The 18,119-nt window shown below is 43.1% G+C and overlaps 2 protein-coding genes across 9 annotated transcripts in view; one reads left to right on the forward strand and one right to left on the reverse strand.

Annotated features, from left to right (window-relative positions):
• Positions 1 to 761: 761 nt before the first annotated feature.
• LOC120408420 (survival of motor neuron protein-like) lies at positions 762 to 14,502 on the forward strand. 3 transcript variants are annotated; one of them, XM_039545323.1, is made up of 9 exons: positions 762 to 987; positions 1,310 to 1,381; positions 3,640 to 3,765; positions 4,152 to 4,352; positions 8,679 to 8,819; positions 9,727 to 9,798; positions 11,615 to 11,725; positions 12,710 to 12,795; positions 13,886 to 14,502. In XM_039545323.1, exons 1-8 carry the CDS (start codon positions 934 to 936, stop codon positions 12,764 to 12,766), a joined length of 834 nt encoding a protein of 277 aa, XP_039401257.1. In that variant the 5' UTR covers positions 762 to 933; the 3' UTR covers positions 12,767 to 12,795; positions 13,886 to 14,502. The 3 variants fall into 3 exon arrangements, with proteins under 3 accessions (XP_039401257.1, XP_039401258.1, XP_039401256.1); XM_039545324.1 differs by having other exon boundaries at positions 13,890 to 14,502; XM_039545322.1 differs by having other exon boundaries at positions 763 to 987; positions 14,007 to 14,502.
• Positions 14,503 to 17,088: 2,586 nt separating this feature from the next.
• The window catches only part of GTF2H2 (general transcription factor IIH subunit 2), a 28,874-nt gene continuing 27,843 nt past the window's right edge, over positions 17,089 to 18,119 (reverse strand). For 5 of the 6 annotated variants that reach the window (XM_039544089.1, XM_039544087.1, XM_039544086.1 and 2 more), the window contains exon 16: positions 17,089 to 17,511. In XM_039544089.1, coding sequence (XP_039400023.1) covers positions 17,392 to 17,511 — 120 coding nt within the window. In that variant the 3' untranslated portion in view covers positions 17,089 to 17,391. The remainder of the gene's footprint in view (positions 17,512 to 18,119) is intronic. The other variant, XM_039544091.1, reaches the window with a different exon arrangement.

The following is an 18,119-nucleotide window of genomic DNA, read 5'->3' on the forward strand; positions in this document are numbered from 1 at the left end:
CAGGAGTGCTTGCAAGGGTGGCAGTTTTGACAGCAGTACTAATAGCACAAGCATGCTCAATAACATTAATATTAACCCATATTATGAACAAGTAGGGTTAGTACTCATTTTAGGTCTCTTCTACCATATCAGATGCAAAATTCAGAACTGGAAATGTTTGCAGGCGTAAAACAAGCATTATCAAGCCACAGCACTCATTAAGTGGTTTATATAAGCAGTTCATCATATAAATACAAAACATTAGATTTCCTAACAAGTTTCACTTGGAATTTTCTGAACTGTCTTGAGCTGAATTTTGGACTCTGATTCTTGCAGAAAGATGTCTATCTTGCTCTATAGACATTTGAGGGGAAATACCTGAGACTGCCCTACATTTCCTCTCCATCTCTCTTATTCCTGTTTAAAATTGTACACTTTGAGCATTGCATTATGCTAATCATGTATTTAGTCTGTTCTTCCAGAAGAAAATAAAATGTCCTGTATAAGAGCAGTTAGACACAAGGTGAATTTGCCTGTGCTCCTGCCGCCTTTTGGAAAAGCGCATTCATTTAAGTAGGAAATGAACAGATTACCCCTACCCATTTGGGGCAGAGGATTTGGCACAAAGGGGGGGACGAGGGAAGGGGTTAGAAGATCCTTGGGGGACCCCTTATTAAAACAATGGCAGCACGTCCATTGCTGTGGGAGAAGGGTCTGGAGGTGGGAGGAGCGGCTGTAGCTCTTCGTGCGGAGAAGGGAGGGGGCATCAGGCAGCCCGCTTCCTCCCTAGCAAGGGGCTGGATCACTGGGAAAGGGACGTGCCAGACGAGGCCGCTGCCGCAACCAATCAAGCTCCACCCCTCTACCCCCGTGCAAGGGGGGGGAGGGCGTGTGCAGGGCCGCGCATGCGCGCTGGTTGAGTGGGGGAGGCCACTGGCCGGTCAAACTTTTCCCATGGCGGGCCATGGTGGGGCCGAGACGGTGCTGTTTAAACGCGGCGCCGGGCAGGTGGGTCTCACCCCGGGCAGGGGTGGCGGTGCTTGGGGCAGGGCCCGGGCGTGTTAGCCCCCAGGTGAGGCCGGGGCCGCCTCAGACGCGTGGGACCGGCGGGGCCGCGTGGCTGGGCCAGGCCGGGCGGCGGGGGCTGCTCCTAGCGCGCCTGGTATCGAGCGCTGCCCGCGGACCGTTAGCGGCCGTGCGGGGTGGGCGCGTTTTACCCCGTGCCCTGTCCGCCCTCCCCACACCCTCGACCCCGTGACCGCTGCCGCGGCCTGACCCGTGCGCGTGCTGCAGGTGTTGGTAACACTTCCTGTCCCCGCTCCCCCCGCAGAGCGACGATTCGGACGTCTGGGATGACACGGCGCTGATCAAGGCGTACGATAGAGCGGTGGCGTCATTTAAGGTAACGCGGCTCTCCCGCGCTGTGCTAGCAGCCGTTCAGCCAGAAACCCCCAGGATGCGTTTCCCCCGCTCCAAAAACTTCTTCTCTTTGCGCTGTTTGACCCATTTCCTGCGGGGAACCTCGCGGGGCAGCTCCCTCTCCCCCGTCTGTAGGGTTGGTTTCCAACTTTCTAATGGCACAAACAAAACCAAACATCTCTGCCCCGCCCCCTCGCTCCATCCCCGCTCCCTCTGTTACTGGGTCTTCCCCAGCCTCCTTCATTCACCCGGCTGGGGGTGTGGGTGTGGGAGAGGTCGGGGTGCAGGGTCATGGCGGTGCTTACTATGGCTCCCAGGAAGTGGCCACCAGGTCCCTGTGGCCCCTAGGTGCATGGGCAGTTCTGTGTGCTGCCCTCTGACCCACAGGCGCAGCTCCCATTGGTCGCAGTTCCCGGCCAGTGGGAGCTGCGGTGCCAGCGCTGGTCACCCATGCACCTAGGGGCCACAGGACCTGGTGGCTGCTTCTGGCTCTGGCATGAAGCCAGAGCAGGCAGGGAGCCTGCCTTAGCCCCGGCCTCTGCTGCCCAAATTTTTAACAGCCTGGCTGGCAGTGCTGACAGGAGCTGACAGGGTCCCTTTTTGACCAGGCATTACGCTTGAAAACCGGACACCTGGCAACCCTATGTGTCGGGGGGGGGAGTGCCTCCATATGGGATCGGGGCCAAAGGGTCCTCTAGAATTCACACAAAGCTTTGAATTTCTAGACTGAGAGGGGCATAACTATTCCTGATGGCATTCCAAGGTGGCTTCTGATCCTCCTCCAGTTAGGAATTATGCAGATATTTTTTTTTTATTTTTTAAAAGTGTGTGGTAGTTAACAGGATGCTTTTCCAGCCCTTTGTTACAGGCCTGGGCTACTCTTAAAATTTAGATGAACATAGTTGCATTACTTAGGTCAGAGCAGGCAAACTTTTTGGCCTGAGGGCCACATCTGGTTTCCAAAATTGTATGGAGTGCCTGTTAGGGGAGGCTGTGCCTCCCCAAACAGCCAGGCGAGGCCTGTCCCTGTCCCCTATCTGACACCGCCTGCTTCTCGCCCCCTGATGCCCCTCCCCCGGGACTTCTGCCTCATCCAACACCCCTGCCCCTGACTGCCCCCCCACTGCCCCATCCAACCCCTCCTTTCATTCCTGAGTGTGTCTCCCATGCCCCATCCAACCACGCCTTCTCCCTGTCCCCTGACTGTCCCCAGAACCTATGCCCCCGCTGCCCATCCAATCCCCCCTCTCCTTCCTGACTGCCCCCTGGGGACCCCTGCCCCCATTCAACTCCCCTGTTCCCTGCCTTCTGATCACCTCGACCCCTATCCACACCCCCGCCTACCACCCTGAACTTCCCTACCCTCTATCCAACCCCCCCTGCTCCCTTACCGCGCTGCCTGGAGCACTGGTGGCTGGCGGTGCTACAGCCGCGCCGCCTGGCTGGAGCTAGCCCTGCCACCGCGCAGCACAGAGCACCAGATCAGGCCCTGCACTGCCCCAGGAGCTGCACTGCCCCAGGAGTTCGCAGCCCCACTGCCCAGAGGATTGCACCAGTGGCGGGATGAGCTGAGGCTGCAGGAGAGAGGAAACAGCAGGGGAGGTGCCGGGGGCTAGCCTCCTGGGGCAAGAGCTCAGGGGCTGGGCAGGAGGGTCCCGTGGGCAGTAGTTTGCCCACCTCTGGCTTAGGTGTATGAAAAATTAACATTTTGGCACTGTAGCTACACCAACCTAATTACTGGCATAGACATGGCTGGGTTGATAGAAGAATACTTCTGTTGACAGAGTAACCACCACTTCAGGAGGTTGATTATCCATAGTGATGGAAAAACCCTTTCCCAGTTGCTGTAGGAAGTGTCTACATGACAGCATTACAGCAGCACAGCTATGTCATCATAACTGTGCTGCTGAAGCACCCATAGTGTAGAGAAGTCCATCTCGGTCAGAATATTATTTCAAAAGTAGAATTGTAGAAAACGGTTCATACAAGTGCAAATATCACATTAGGCTAAAATCTGTCTTTTAAACACACATCTAAATTTAGTGGACCTTTTTACAACACCATGAAATACAGACAAAATAAATACATGCATCCTTACCATTATGTCATTTATCAGAACAGGAGAAATTTGCTTTCTGCATCCCCTGTTTAGCTCTGGGTGCTATTGTAATGAGGGGTAGAAGTACACATCATAGTTGAGATTTTGGGGTATAATTCATAGAATCTTTTTTTCTTTTGTAGAATGCTCTAAAGAATGGTGAGTGTTCGGAGCCTTTGGACAAACAAGAACAATGCTCAGGAACAAAGAGAAAAAATAACAAAAAGAGCAGAAGTAGGAAGAAAAGCAACGCAGCACCGTTGAAGCAGGTCATCTTAAAAACTGAATACCAAAACTAAATGTTGTTAATTTTTGTATTGCACATGTTCATAGTCAGTTTTAAAACATAAGGTTTATTTGCTTATCAAGGGAAGATTTTAGTTATTGACATCAATGAGATTGTAAATAAGATTTATAAATTCTTGCTGTGCTGGGGCCACTTTAGAAACAGATTGATTGGATACAAAGAATAATCTGTAGTGAGGAGAGGCACATCATGCAGTATTTAATTCAAAAGTTTGTATGCATAGTAGATGGATATGTTAACATTTAGATGTTTGAAACCCTTGAGGATTAGAAAAGTTACATTTGGGGAAAACATTTTTCAAGGGTCACAAATATAGCTGTTGATTTGACTTTCTTCCTTTTGTTGCAGTGGAGAGTTGGTGATGCCTGTAGTGCAGTTTGGTCTGAGGATGGCAATGTGTACCTCGCAACTATTGCCTCAATCGATCAGAAGAGAGGGACCTGTGTTGCTGTTTACACTGGGTACGGAAATAGGGAAGAGCACAATCTATCTGATCTGCTTCTTCCGAACACCGTTGAAAAAGAAAACGAGGAGCAGAATGCCGAGGAGGTGAGAGGGCAAATATAAACAATTACTATTCTACTAAAAATAAGCAAAAACTTTTAACTTTTGTTCTATTCCTGTTGCCCTTGTAGAACTGAAGGAGGAGAAGAGTATGTGAACCAAAAGTGATCCTTCGTATAAATGGTCATGAATCTGTTGAAAGTAATGGTATATGGTGCCTGTTTGGTAGTCTGGACTCATGGATTGGGCACTGGACTGAGACTCTGCCACTGCTTTGCTGGGTGACCTTGGCCTAGTGGCTTCCTTTCCTGGACTTAGTTTTTTTTTGTCTGTAAAATGGGGATAATGATACTGACCTTTTTTGTAGAGTACAGTAACTCCTCGCTTAACGTTATAGTTATGTTCCTGAAAAATGTGACTTTAAGCGAAATGATGTTAAGCAAATCCGATTTCCCTATAAGAATTAATGTAAATACTGTGGGGAGGGGAGGGGGTTAAGTTCCAGGGAAATTTTTTTGCCAGACAAAATACTATATTTTATAAATATATACACACTTATACAGACACACATATATATACACAGTATAAGTTTTAAACAAACAATTTAATACTGTACACAGCAATGATTATTGCTGTGTAAAGCTTGGTTGAGGTGGTGGAGTCAGAGAGTGGAATATTTCCCAGGGAATGTCTTATTGCTAAATGATGAACTAGCACTCTGCTGAGCCCTGAAGGGTGAATACATTGTTGTTAATGTAGCCTCACACTCTACAAGGCAGCGCAAATGGAGGGAGGGGAGACAGCATGGCAGAGAGAGACGAAGACAGACACCGTGTGAGTGAGGGAAGCGCATTACCCCTTTAAGTATGCTGACCCCACTGTAAGTACACTTCCTTTTTAAGTAGATCAGCAAGTTGAGACAGCAGCTGCTGCCAGCAAGCTCCCTCCATCCTGAGCCCTATTGTGTACCCCCCATGCTCTATGGAGATGGGGGGCAGAAGCGGGGGAAAGGAACACCCTGACATTAGCAGTGCTCGCCACCCACCCACTTTGCATGGCAAGCAGGAGGCTCCCAGGAACAGCTCCAAGGCAGAGGGCACGAGCAGCACATGGTAGTGGGGAGAGGGACAGCTGAACTGCCCGGCAATTGATAGCCTGCTGGGAGGCTGCCACACAGGGAACTTAAGGGAATGGGGAACCTGATGGGGGGGCTGCCGGTCCAACTTGGTTCGAAGCCCCCACCAGCTAGCTCCAACGGGCTGTTCTTTCTGCAAGGAGTGAACGAAGCAGGCAGCTGCCAAACAATGTTATAAGGGAACACTGTGCAACTTTAGACGAGCATGTTCTCTAATTGATCAGCAACATAACAACATTAACCAGGACAGCTTTAAGTGAGGCGTTACTGTATTCTGAGAGCTTTGGATGAAGAGTGTTTTAGAAGTGCTTAGTAGTAGTAGTAGTATTACTATTACCACACCATATCTGTATATGGCCCTATGATTCTTGCACAGAACTATAATTCTCACCTGCAGGATTGCTGCAAAACCCTGCTTCTCCTTAATGAGTCACTTAATAATCATTTAATGAAGGGAGATGTTGTCTTTCTCAGTGTACCAGGCACACATCAATCTACTGTTTCAATTTCTAATGAGCAGTGTTGGACATCAAGAAGTTTTGCTAGTGGAGTACTAGACATGTCTGCGCTGAAACAGCTCTCTTTTTTTCCCTCTACACTGCAGACTTTTGGCCCTTTTTACAAGAAAACATAAACAATCTACTATTTTTGCTGATGCGGGGCTCAGTGTTAAATGTGGAGGATTTCATATGAAATTAGAGAGTGGGTTTTTTGTGTGTGTGTATGCGCTAAGAAATAGCCCCGGCATTAAAGTGTCTTAAAGTCACTTTCTGATTTTTAGATGACCAAAATCCATCTTCCCAAGATGTAAGGAATTTTCCTTCAGGGCAGATTGGCAGAAGCCCTGGGGGTTTTCGCCTTCCTCTGCAGCGTGGGGCACAGGTCACTTGCTGGAAGGTTCTCTGCACCTTGAAGTCTTTAAACCATGATTTGAGGACTTCAGTGGCTCAGACACAGGGTTGATACAGGAGTGGGTGGGTGAGATTCTGTGGCCTGCATTGTGCAGGAGGTCAGACTAGATGATCATAATAGTCCCTTTTGACCTTAAAGTCTGTTTCTATATGAGACTAGGAAAAAGGTGGTAAGAGAGGGAGAACTGGACAACTGGGTTGTTAAGGCTGACAGCTGGTGGCAGTGCTGGGGATGAGGGAGCAATACAAAAAGCAAGTAACCAGGACCAGATGGTATTCACCCAAGAGTTCTGAAGGAACTCAGATGTGAAATTGCAGAACTACTAACTGTAGTCTGGAACCTGTCATTTAAATATCAGCTTCTCTACCAAATGACTGGAGGATAGCTAATGTGACACCAAATTTAAAAAAGGGCTCCAGAGGTGATCCTGGCAATTACAGGCTGGTAAGCCTGACTTCAGTTGAAGTGGTTGAAACTATAGTAAAGAACAAAATTATCAGATGAGCATAATTTGTTGGGGAAGAGTCAACGTGGCTTTCACCAATCTACTAGGATTCTTTGAGGGGGGTCAACAAGCATGTGGACAAGGGGGATCCAGTGGATATAGTGTACTTAGATTTTTCAGAAAGCCTTTCACAAGGTCCCTCACCAAAGGCTCTTAAGCAAAGTAAGCTGTCATAGGATAAGAGGGAAGGTCCTCTCATGGATTCGTAACTGGTTAAAAGATCAATTTTCAGCATGGAGAGAGAGAAATAGTGGTGCCCCCCAGGGGTCTGTCCTGGGCCCAGTCCTTTTCAATATATTCATATATGATCTGGAAAAAGGCATAAACAGTGAGGTGGCAAAATTTGCAGATACAAAACTACTCAAGCTAGTTAAGTCCCAGGCAGACTGCGAAGAGCTACAAAAGGATCCCTCAAAACTGGGTGACTGGACAACAAAATGGCAGATGAAATTTAATGTTGATAAATGCAAAGTAATGCACATTGGAAAGCATAATCCCAACTATACATATAAAATGATGGGATCTAAATTAGCTGTTACCACTCAAGAAAGAGATCTTGGAGTCATTGTGGATAGTTCTCTGAAAACATCCACTCAGTGTGCAGTGCCAATCAAAAAAGCAAACAGAATGTTGGAAATCATTAAGAAAGGGATAGATAAGACAGAAAATATCATATTGCCACTATATAAATCTATAGTACACCCACATCTTGAATACTATGTGCAGATGTGATTGCCCCATCTAAAAAAAAATATTGGAAAAGGTTCAGAAAAGGGCAACAAAAATGATTAGGGGTATGGAACAGCTGCCAAGGAGAGATTAATAAAACTGGGACTTTTCAGTTAGAAAAAGAGATGACTAAGGGGTGATATGATAGAGGTCTATAAAATCATGACTGGTGTGGAAAAAGTAAAAAAGGAAGTGCTATTTACTCCTTCTCATAACACAAGAACTAGGGGTCACCAAATGAAAGTAATAGGCAGAAGGTTTAAAGCAAACAAAAGGAAGTATTTTTTCACACAACGCACAGTCAACCTGTGGAACTCCTTGCCAGAGGATGTTGGGAAGGTCAAAACCATAACAGGGTTCTAAAATAACTAGATAAATTCATGTAGGATAGGTTCATCAATGGCTGTTGGCCAAGATGGATAGGGATGGTTTCCCTAACTTTGCCAGAAGCTGGAAATGGGCGATGGGATGGATCTCTTGAAGATTACCTGTTCTGTTCATTCCCTCTGGGGCGTTGGCCACTGTTGAAAGGATACAGGGCTAGATGGACCTTTGGTCTAGGGTGACCAGATGTCCAGATTTTATAGGGACAGTCCCGATATTTGGGACTTTATCTTATATAGGTGCCTGTTACCACCCCCCCCATCCCGTCCCAATTTTTCACACTTGCTGTCTGGTCACTCTACTTTGGTCTGACCCAGTACGGCCATTCTTAAGGAATGAGCAAATAAATAGGGGAGGAGCAGAACTGTAAAGGGCCTTGGATGTGAGGACAAGAAGATTGAACTTGACGTGGTAGAAAGGGAGGAGACAGAGGAGAGATTCAAAGAGAGAAGGGATTACATGGTCAAAATGAAAGAACAGGAAGATGATCTTAGCAGGTGCATTTTTGAATTAGCAGGGGCAGAGTTAAGAAATCAGAGTGTAGGATGGTGCAGAAATCAAGATGGAAGACGAGGATGTGGACAAGGCTTTCCTAGTGAAAGGTTTCATATTGAATTTGGTTTAACATTTGCTCTAGACACATGGGAGGTGTAACCTGGGAACAAGTGTACCAGAGTTTTAATTAAAAATACAATTTTCCTTCTAGAATGAAAATGAAACTCGGTATTCAACAGATGAAAGTGAAAAGTCCTCCCAGTCACCTGGAAACAAATACAACTCTACAAAATTTAAATCCTCTCACTGGAACTCCCATTTTCCACCTCCACCACCACCAGGCCTGGGAAGGGTAAGCATAGCCCTAGCTGTGACAGTGGCTTGAAGTAGAGCAGGATCTTCAGGCATGATTTATTTCACAGCTCTGAGAAAATAATGTATTTACCACTCTTCTTCTAGACATCAAATTCCAACTTTTGCATTGTGTTAAGCTCTTACGACAACTCTTGAACCTTAATGTATATTCCTGTGGTAAATGGTAGGAGTGAAATCCAAACACCCTGGTAGTCAGTTGGAGTTTTCCCATTGACTTCTTTGGGGTCAAATTGTCACCCCATGTATTTACAATCTAGAATAGATTCTATATGAAATGCAATTGAAATAAAAACAATTGGCTTTATTTTAAGAACATTGCAATATAAGTGGAAGATGACCAGAACATTTTCATATGTGAAGAACTAGTATAAATTAAGATAAGAGCCTATCATTTCATTTTTCTATACGAATAAAGACACAGTGTGATTCTAATAAAAATGTGATATGGTAAATTTAGTATTCAAAAACAGAGTGAGCTTAGCTTGTATCCTAGACCAGGTATTATCAGTTATATCTTGGATAAAGGAATATTAGATGTAAGGAACAGTTTTTTTTTAATGTGAGCATCCAACTTCAGATTCCCTTTAAAAGGCGTTTTAAAAATTACTACTATTAAAACATCACTTCAAGCCTTTTTGTGATATTTATAAAGTAAGTCACTGTCTCGTTTTGCTAGGCTTGCTGACACCCATGTCAGAGAATACTGGCAAGAATCATATATAGCTGGCCCATATTCCTATACTGTTGATTCATTAAGTCATTGGGACTTGCTACCTTTGCTTAAGCAATTTTGTGATCTGTTGCATAATATTATTTTAAGGCAGTAGGTTTCTTTCCCTTTTTTAATTCCAAATTTTGTTTCATATTCAATTCTTTCACTGTAGCCTGGACCAAAATTTAGTGGACCACCACCCTTCTTATCAAGCTGCCCCCCACCATTCCCAACAGGACCACCGGTAAGTGGTATGTGGAAAATAGTGGTTAAAGGCAAATATTTGTGATCTCCACTTTTCTGACTTTCTTGGTCACCTATGTGCACATACCTGCTTTTAAATTTAAATGAGTACCTATTCAGTACTGTGTATGTGCCTAGTAGCAGAGTTCAAGTTAAGCCAATCTTAATGTTCCAATTATAAATTTCCTCCCAGCTTCTGGGGTTTGTATTCAGGATCACAGGGAGTAAATTTCTATTATGGAGTTCACAAGGATAAAGATCTGTTTTATACAGAATTGTTATACTGGTGTAACCATTTCAGTTAGACGTGTGACTTTTTTTATGAAATAGTTAGTGACATTGTAGAATAAGTAACTTTAATTCTTTAATTTTATACTTATCTTAAGTTTGGTTAAGCAAATGTATATGTATTGCAAAAGAAGGCCCTGACTAGCAAGTAGAAGGAAGGCCTTGAAAATAATACGTGTTAAGGCCAGAAGGAATAAAATATTGAGGATGTCCGGTTCAATGAATAACTAATAACATTAGGGGAAATTTCTAAAAAGAAGGCCTCTGACTGAGAGGGGTGACTACAGATAGTTTTAAATCAAAACAAGAGAATGTGTCTTAAAATGAGCCAACATAGCCCTTCCCCAACCCACATACCAGTGTTAAAACCCAGGTGCAATGGGAAAACTGTTGGACAGCAAGGAGGAGAGGCGGAAAACCCTTGGGAAGAAAGGAGGTTGTAAATCTTATCTGGATTAAGACAAAATAAGGGTGAATTGTCTTGAATTGGTCTTTAACTGACGTTGGCAACTGGCAGTGACATCACTTGTTTGTTAAAGGGTATAAAAATGTAAACTCTAAGGCCTGCTCTACACTGGGGGGGCGGGTCGAACTAAGGTACGCAACTCTAACTACCTTAGTTCGAACTACTCACCCGTCCAGATGCCGCGGGATCGAAGTCCGCGGCTCCCCCGTCGACTCCGCCACCGCCATTCGCGGTGGTGGAGTTCCGGAGTCGACGGGAGCGCGTTCGGAGTTTGACATATCGCGTCTAGATGAGACGCGATATGTCGAACTCCGAGAAGTCGAACGCTACCCGCCGACCCGGGCGGGTAGTGTAGACGTACCCTTAGCAATGAACTCTTTAATATCTGCCTGACCATTTTGGAGGTGGCCAATATAGGTATGAGTACCCTGGGGTTTAGCCCATTTGTAAGTATCTTGATCAAATGCTTACAATGTTTTGTTGTTGTTTGGATGTAATAAATTGCCTGTTAGGCTTTTTAGGCATGTTTAGAGCAACTACATATAGTGCCATTTGGCCTGTGGATTTAATAAAGGAGTTTATGGTTAAATTGGTGTTTGTTGATTTCCCATATTAATTTAAAACTTTATTAATAATTCCAACAGATATTAAGTTCCGTTATACTGACACATCTTATTTCCCTTCCCTTATGGGAATGATACTAATACAACTGCATCTGCATTAGTGTGTTTATAGTGCTTTAACTGTATCAGTATAGTCAAAGCTTTTGTATGTAGAAAAGCTCTGAGTGTGTTATGAATTTTGAAAAATAAGTTTTTCCCTTTATCTCTCAGTGGAGACACTGATCATAGGAGCTAAATACAGAGCAATGGTACATGTGCCTTTTTAAATATGGTGTTTAAGGAAATACTATCTATCGTATTTTGAAGTGTGTGCAAGAATGCATTCCTATTCTTTGATTTGTCAGTAATTTCAGAGTTGGTTGTTGTCATTCAATTCCCCTGCCTTTAAGATAAACACCAATTAAATAAAGCCAGTACAGTGTTTTGTTGCAATCTCCTAGTTGATTCCTCCTCCACCACCCATGGGTCCAGATTCTCCTGAAGATGAGGAAGCTTTGGGAAGTATGTTAATAGCCTGGTATATGAGTGGTTATCACACCGGCTACTATCTGGTAAGTGACTTCTGTTGAAATTTTGCATGTGTAGTCTAGCTTTGGGTTCTACTGTTATTTAAGAAAAATAGGTGTTTTGGGTTTTGTTTGTTTTTTTCTCTATGGAGCTTTTACTTTAATTTATGAGAACCTAGCTGGAAAGGCATTCTGTTTAAGTGTTCCTGTCTCTCTGTGAGCAAAAACAGATCAGTCCACTTAACTAATGAGAACTTACTATGTTTATATTTGCATATTTAAATATATTATATAAAAATAATGTTGAGATCACCAGTTGCAGCTTTCCAGTCCAGTTCTCCTACCATGCACAGTTTGTCATAATTGAAATAGATTGTGTGGTTGGAGTAAATCTGGATTTGTTCAATGTTTAGTTCTTTGAAAATTTTTATTTTCTAACTGCTGGATATTGGTGGGGTGTAAGATAGAGCTAATTTATTCTCTTTCCCCCCCCCCCCCAAATCAACACACTTCATTGCTGACCTGTGGGAGGGGTGGGTTTGTGGTACATGAATAGCTCATGCTGGAACTCCACACTGATGAAAAATCCATGGTTGTTGTGGAGGGCTGCTTTTTGTATATTTGCAAAGGAAGAAAAAAAATGTAGAAAGGATTTGACTTTTCAAGCTTTGATAATTAATTCTTGCTAACATTCAAATGTGGACTGAAGACTGTTGGGAATTGGCACTTTAGATTAAGGTCAGTGGGTTTCCATTATTTACTTTCGGTTTAACAGCAAAAATTTCTCAAACTCTTCTGTAGGGACACAGATCAAGACAATAGAAAATAGTTAAGTTTTAGTTCCTGATTTCAATATAATATATGTTGGTTGTTCGTCTTCAGTCTGTAATCTATAAAGAACCAAACCTGCTTTTCATGAGAGAGATTAGAAGGATTTGGCCCAAAATATTTTACCATGATGAGCAAAGCTTCATTTTTCTTTTGTCTTCACACTTGAATAACAAACTCTCGCTATCCTGTGTCCCATAGGGTTTAAAACAGAGCCGAATGGAAGCTGCCTTGGAGAGATGTCCTCACCCTAAATAATTGAATATCACTTAATAGCTTGAGCAATTGTAAGTATTGTATTTGTGTTTAAAGTTTAATGTTGCAATCAGTGGGCAGCCTGTTGCAGCTTGCATTCTAGCTCTGGAGAGTGTCCCTTTAAAGAAAAGGGCAACTTTGGGTTCCAAGATCTCTAGTTATCTTGGCCATCAGTGAAGAAAATCTCTGCCACTGTAAAAATGTAGCAAGTGACTTGCCACCAGGCATAGCGGGTGAGAGCTGGAATAGGCTGTTAAAGTACTTTCCAAGGTGGGATTTGTGATTGGGAAATCAGTGTGGCTAGTATTACTAAAAATTAATTTTAAGTCCATGTTGATGATTTCCGCTATGATTTAGAAGGGCTGCTATCTTAGGGTACGTCCACACTACCCGCCAGATAGCAATCGATCTATTGGGGATCGATTTATCGCATCTCATCTAGGTGCGATAAATTGATACCCGAATGTGCTCCCCGTCAACTCCGGAACTCCAGCAGGGCGAGCTGTGGCCGTCGATCCTGTGCCGTGAGGACAGGAGATAAGTCGAACTAAGATACATTGACTTCAGCTACACTATGTTCTCATAGCTGAAGTTGCGTATCTTACATCGACCCCACCCCTGTGAAGACCAGGCCTTAATATGAGAAAGACAGCTAACTTAATCAGACCTGGAAACAGAAGACCTGTTAATTGAGTTTGTGATCACATCTGATTTTTGTGACGCTACACACATTTTTAGAAACAGTTGCTTGCTTATACATGTAGAGTAGGAGAGATTGTGCTTGAGTTTGGTTTTCAGGACAGGACTAACATCTAGCTCAGTTCTTGAGTTTGTGTCCTGTTGAGGTTGTTGGGTTTTTTTTTTTAATTCCCTCTCCCCCCTTATTGCTGAGTATCTGCACTATGGTTTGAAATAACTTTTGCATAGGATCTCCCTTAAGGATTAATCACTTTACTACAGTGCAAAACATGTATTCTGCCATCTGTTCCTTTTCACTTGTTTCTCTGACAGAATTGTCTTTAAAGGGCAAATATGATTTATAGTGATTTGCAGGCAATACTTGTTTAAAAAAATTAGTGTGTGCATGCACCCATACAATATAATAGTTGTTTCTCTTTTAAGCCAGGTACAAATATCTCTGGGAGAGATGTCACTTGTGTATTGGCTGATATGAAGATCTGATTTTTTTTAAATAACGAAGACTAACTAGGCTTAACATCTCGATTCCTTTGTATTTTAATAGTGAACCGTCTGACTGAATTAGTGCAACACCAGACTTCTTAAGAATGCATGAATGACTATTTTGCTACTTTAAAGGCAACCAGCAAGATATATATTTAAAAAACACTGCAGCAATAAAATGACACCTGCCCAATTAACTGTTTAAAGCTAATGTTATGGATTTTGAAAATACTGTACAGAACCCTTTTGAAACAAGAAGTGGTTACAGACGTGCTGCTGTCTGCATTGTTGTATCTTCTTACACTTTTAAATTTGTAATTAATTTTGATCAGAAGTGAGACACACAATATTTAACGTAGATACCAATAGGCAGATATGTATGTAATTGTGACTGCTGGTGGGAGTTAGTGACATACAGAAAATGTTAAACACATTAAATATCCTATGAGTAGGATCAGAACCTTGAACATAAAGCAGTGAGCTGGGGAAGGCTCATTTAGGGGTTATTGCTATACTTATTTTGCATGTTTGTAAATAAAATTTACTCAAACTTTGAATTTGCTTTTTTAAACTTCCATAACAAATTTTGCTACTTAAATGTTTTTACCTTTTGGATGGTATGTGTATAGGAAAGACATAACATCTAGATCATAGTTCCTCAGCTGCCCCTACTGAGGAGTGCAGCCTCTTCCCCCTCCCTCTGTTGGCTTGGTGCCCTCTCCTCTGGTGCCACAGCAGCCCCTGGTGGGTGAAAGGTATAACTGCAGCAGAATCTATATTCTGCAAAGGGGGGGAAATTGCTGGGGGGAGGGAAGATATGAATTCTGCTTGTGCACAGGGGTGCATAATTCTCACAGGAGCATGTACTCCCATTTATTTGCATCTTGTTAAAGGTCTACCAAAATGCAGTCATTCAGAGTAGATGTAGCTATTTGTAACACTCCTTTCTTACATGTTTAGAGTAATGAAATGTTTAAGTGTCACTTAACTGTCAGTAACTAACTCTGCTCCCACTTCTTGGGCAAATGTATTGCCTTCCTTTGATTTGCCAAGGTTATAATTCACTGGAACTTATATCATTCTGTTGCTGATATAAGAAGGAAGATAATTCAGATCCTCTTTCAAAGTATTGTAACAGTGCGATGCTAAAAAATGAAAAGCACTAAAAAAGAATTGCTAAGAGTGGATTTTAGGTAATCATATTTAGAGTAGGACTTACAATGAATCACAGGCTTAAAAGGTGCCTTCTCTTTTTAACCCTCACTTTCATTTCTTTTAGTTTAGATGTAATATCTCACACTGACAAAAAGGCTGCAGCTCACTTTTCTGAGAATGAGGGAGGTCACTTAATTAAAATGTACTGCCTATTTTTTTCACATCAGTCACCTACCTTTCCCACACTTCTTTTGGAGTCTTAATCAAGTTTTTAAATGTTAAGCAAAACTTTTACAGTCCATATTGGCTATAATACATCGATTGAAACATCAAAATGACTTGTCATTGGACCAATTCAAAACAACTCACTATTCATGGTTATGTCCTCCCAGGTTGAAATCTAAGTGAGATCCCTGAGCAGTTTGGTACATCTCACTATTTTCTAATGAATTGGTTGATGGAGTAGAGAGTATGCTTATAAAATCTGTGGCTGATGCCAAACTGGGAGTGGTTGCAAGCACATTGAAGGACAGGATTAAAATTCCAAATTACCTTGATAAATTGGAGAGTCAGAAATTCAGTAAAGCTAAGTGCAAATACCACTTAGGAAGGAAAAAAAGATGGTTACTCACCTTTAACTGTTGTTCTTTGAGATGTGTTGCTCATATCCATTCCAATTAGGTGTGCACGCGGACGATTTTTACCCGAGCAACACTCGGTGGGTTGGCTGAGATGCCCCCTGGAGTGGAGCCTTTATGGCACCAAATATATACCCCCAGTTGACCACTGCCACCCAGTTCCTTCTTGCCAGCTATTCCGACAGAGGACGGAGGGCAGGTTTGGAAGGGATATGAGCAGCACTCTCGACGAATAGTTACAAAGGTGAGTAACAGTCTTCTTCTTAGAGTGCTTGCTCATATCTATTCCAGTTAGGTGACTCCCAAACCTTACCTAGGCGGTGGGGTTGGATAGAGACATTGCAGAGTGGAGAACTGCTGAGCCAAATGCTGCATCAGCCCTTGACTGTTGGACAACCGCGTAGTGGGAAGCAAAAGGTATGCACTGATGACCAGGTTGCTGCTCTACATATCTCCTGTATGGGTACATGAGCCAGGAAGACAAAGCTTGAGCCCAAGTGGAGTGGGCAGTAAGGTGTGTAGTTGGCATGCCAGCCAAGTCACAGCACGCAAAGATGCAAGATGTGATCCAGGATGAGATGCGCTGTGTGGAGACTGGGAGGCCCTTCATCTGGTCTGCCACAGCTAGGAACAGCTGGGTAGTCCTCCTAAAAGGGTTCGTTTGGTTAATATAAAAGGCGAGGGCCCTGCGAACATCTAGGGAGTGCAGCTGTTCTCGTTGAGAAGCGTGCAGAAGGAAGGACTGGAAGGAAGATGTCTTGGTTGACATGGAAGGCAGACACTACCTTACGAAGGAAGGCAGAGTGTGGTCGCAGCTGTACCTTGTCCATATGGAACACTATATACAGTGGGTCCGACATGAGGACTCTAAGCTCCGACACACGTCTCGCCGAGGTGATAGCGACAAGGAAAGCTATTTTCCAGGAAAGGTAAAGGAGCGAGCAAGTGGCCATCAGCTCGAACGGGACCCCCATGAGTCTGGATAGGACCAGGTTGAGGTCCCACGTAGGGGCCGGATGCCGAATTTGCAGATACAGATATTCTAGTCCCTTGAACTTGCTAACCATGGGATTGGAGAAGACTGAGCACCCATTTTCACCCAGGTGGAAGGCCGAAATTGCTGCTACGTGTACTCTGACAGAAGAAACTGCTAGGCCCTGCTATTTCAAGGACAAGAGATAGTCTAAAATGGTAGTTAGTGGCGCCTCCAGAGGGGCAGTATTGCTCAGAGCACACCAGCAGGAGAAACGCTTCCACTTGGCGTTTAAGATGTTAGCGGTTGGTTGTTTTTTTTTTTTACAAGTTATGAAACAAACATGAAGCACAGTTTTAGCATACAAATCTATTTTATCACTTTTCCACACACTTACAGATTTATTTAGCACAACTCTTGAATAAGTCAAAGGTTTTCAAAACAAGTGAGGGAAATTAATCAGATGATGTGGATATTTTTATAAACATTAACCATGAGAATTTAAATATTCCAATTCTATACACTAACTAAAAATTGTGTGTTTGTCTTCACTGTTACTGCATTCATTTAGGTATTTCTTCTTGTTTCTGAGTTGTCTTACTGAAGTCTATGGTTGAATAGTCTAATTTGACTCTGTGCAGGAATGAAACAGGTAGGACCATCTCTGGGAACACCTGGTATCATATACACAGAGGAGTAGGATGCTTGTGAATGCAGCCAGGACAGCAGTGCAGAGAATCATGAACAAATAAGTCACATTCCACACAAAAAACATTCTGGCAGACTTTACAAATGTAAACCTAAGTGAAAAGGTTAAAAAAAATTAAGTTAAATTTTCAAATACAAATATCACTGTTGTAGTATTACAGTAATGCAATAGAGTACTGTAAACAAACTATTTTACATATTTACATCATAAGATTCCTACCAAATAAGTTTCCAATATGAAAATTTTTCAGGCTAAATGTAACTTTTAGATTCAAATCAGAATAAACTATAAATTGTGTTTCTTATTAAACCAATTGCTCAAATTCTCACCCTTAAAAATCCCATAATTGTAATAACTTGGGAATCCTAGGGGTACTGTAGCTAACTTATGTTTTTAAAAAAGTAAGTACAGGCTCCATTAAAGAGTTCTACAAATAGAAGCGTCTTGTCTGACAAAGCTCATTTTTCTCTAATTTAACTCTACTCAGTAGACTCCCAGCATCCTTATGCCCAGAGGTGGGAACAGGACTCATTCTTAGCCCTGTCAACTTTTTGAGCAAGGGCAGCAGCACACCTGACAGTCTCTGGACACTCCTTACCTCAAGTGTGCTGCTTTTGAAGTCTAAAAAGTGAGAACCCAGGACTGAAAATTCAATCTAGCCAAGATGATGGTCTCCATACAGGTTTTTTTGTTTTGCCA

Source organism: Mauremys reevesii, linkage group 6 (assembly GCF_016161935.1).
Source record: "Mauremys reevesii isolate NIE-2019 linkage group 6, ASM1616193v1, whole genome shotgun sequence".
In the NCBI taxonomy this organism is placed as follows: Eukaryota; Metazoa; Chordata; order Testudines; family Geoemydidae; genus Mauremys; species Mauremys reevesii.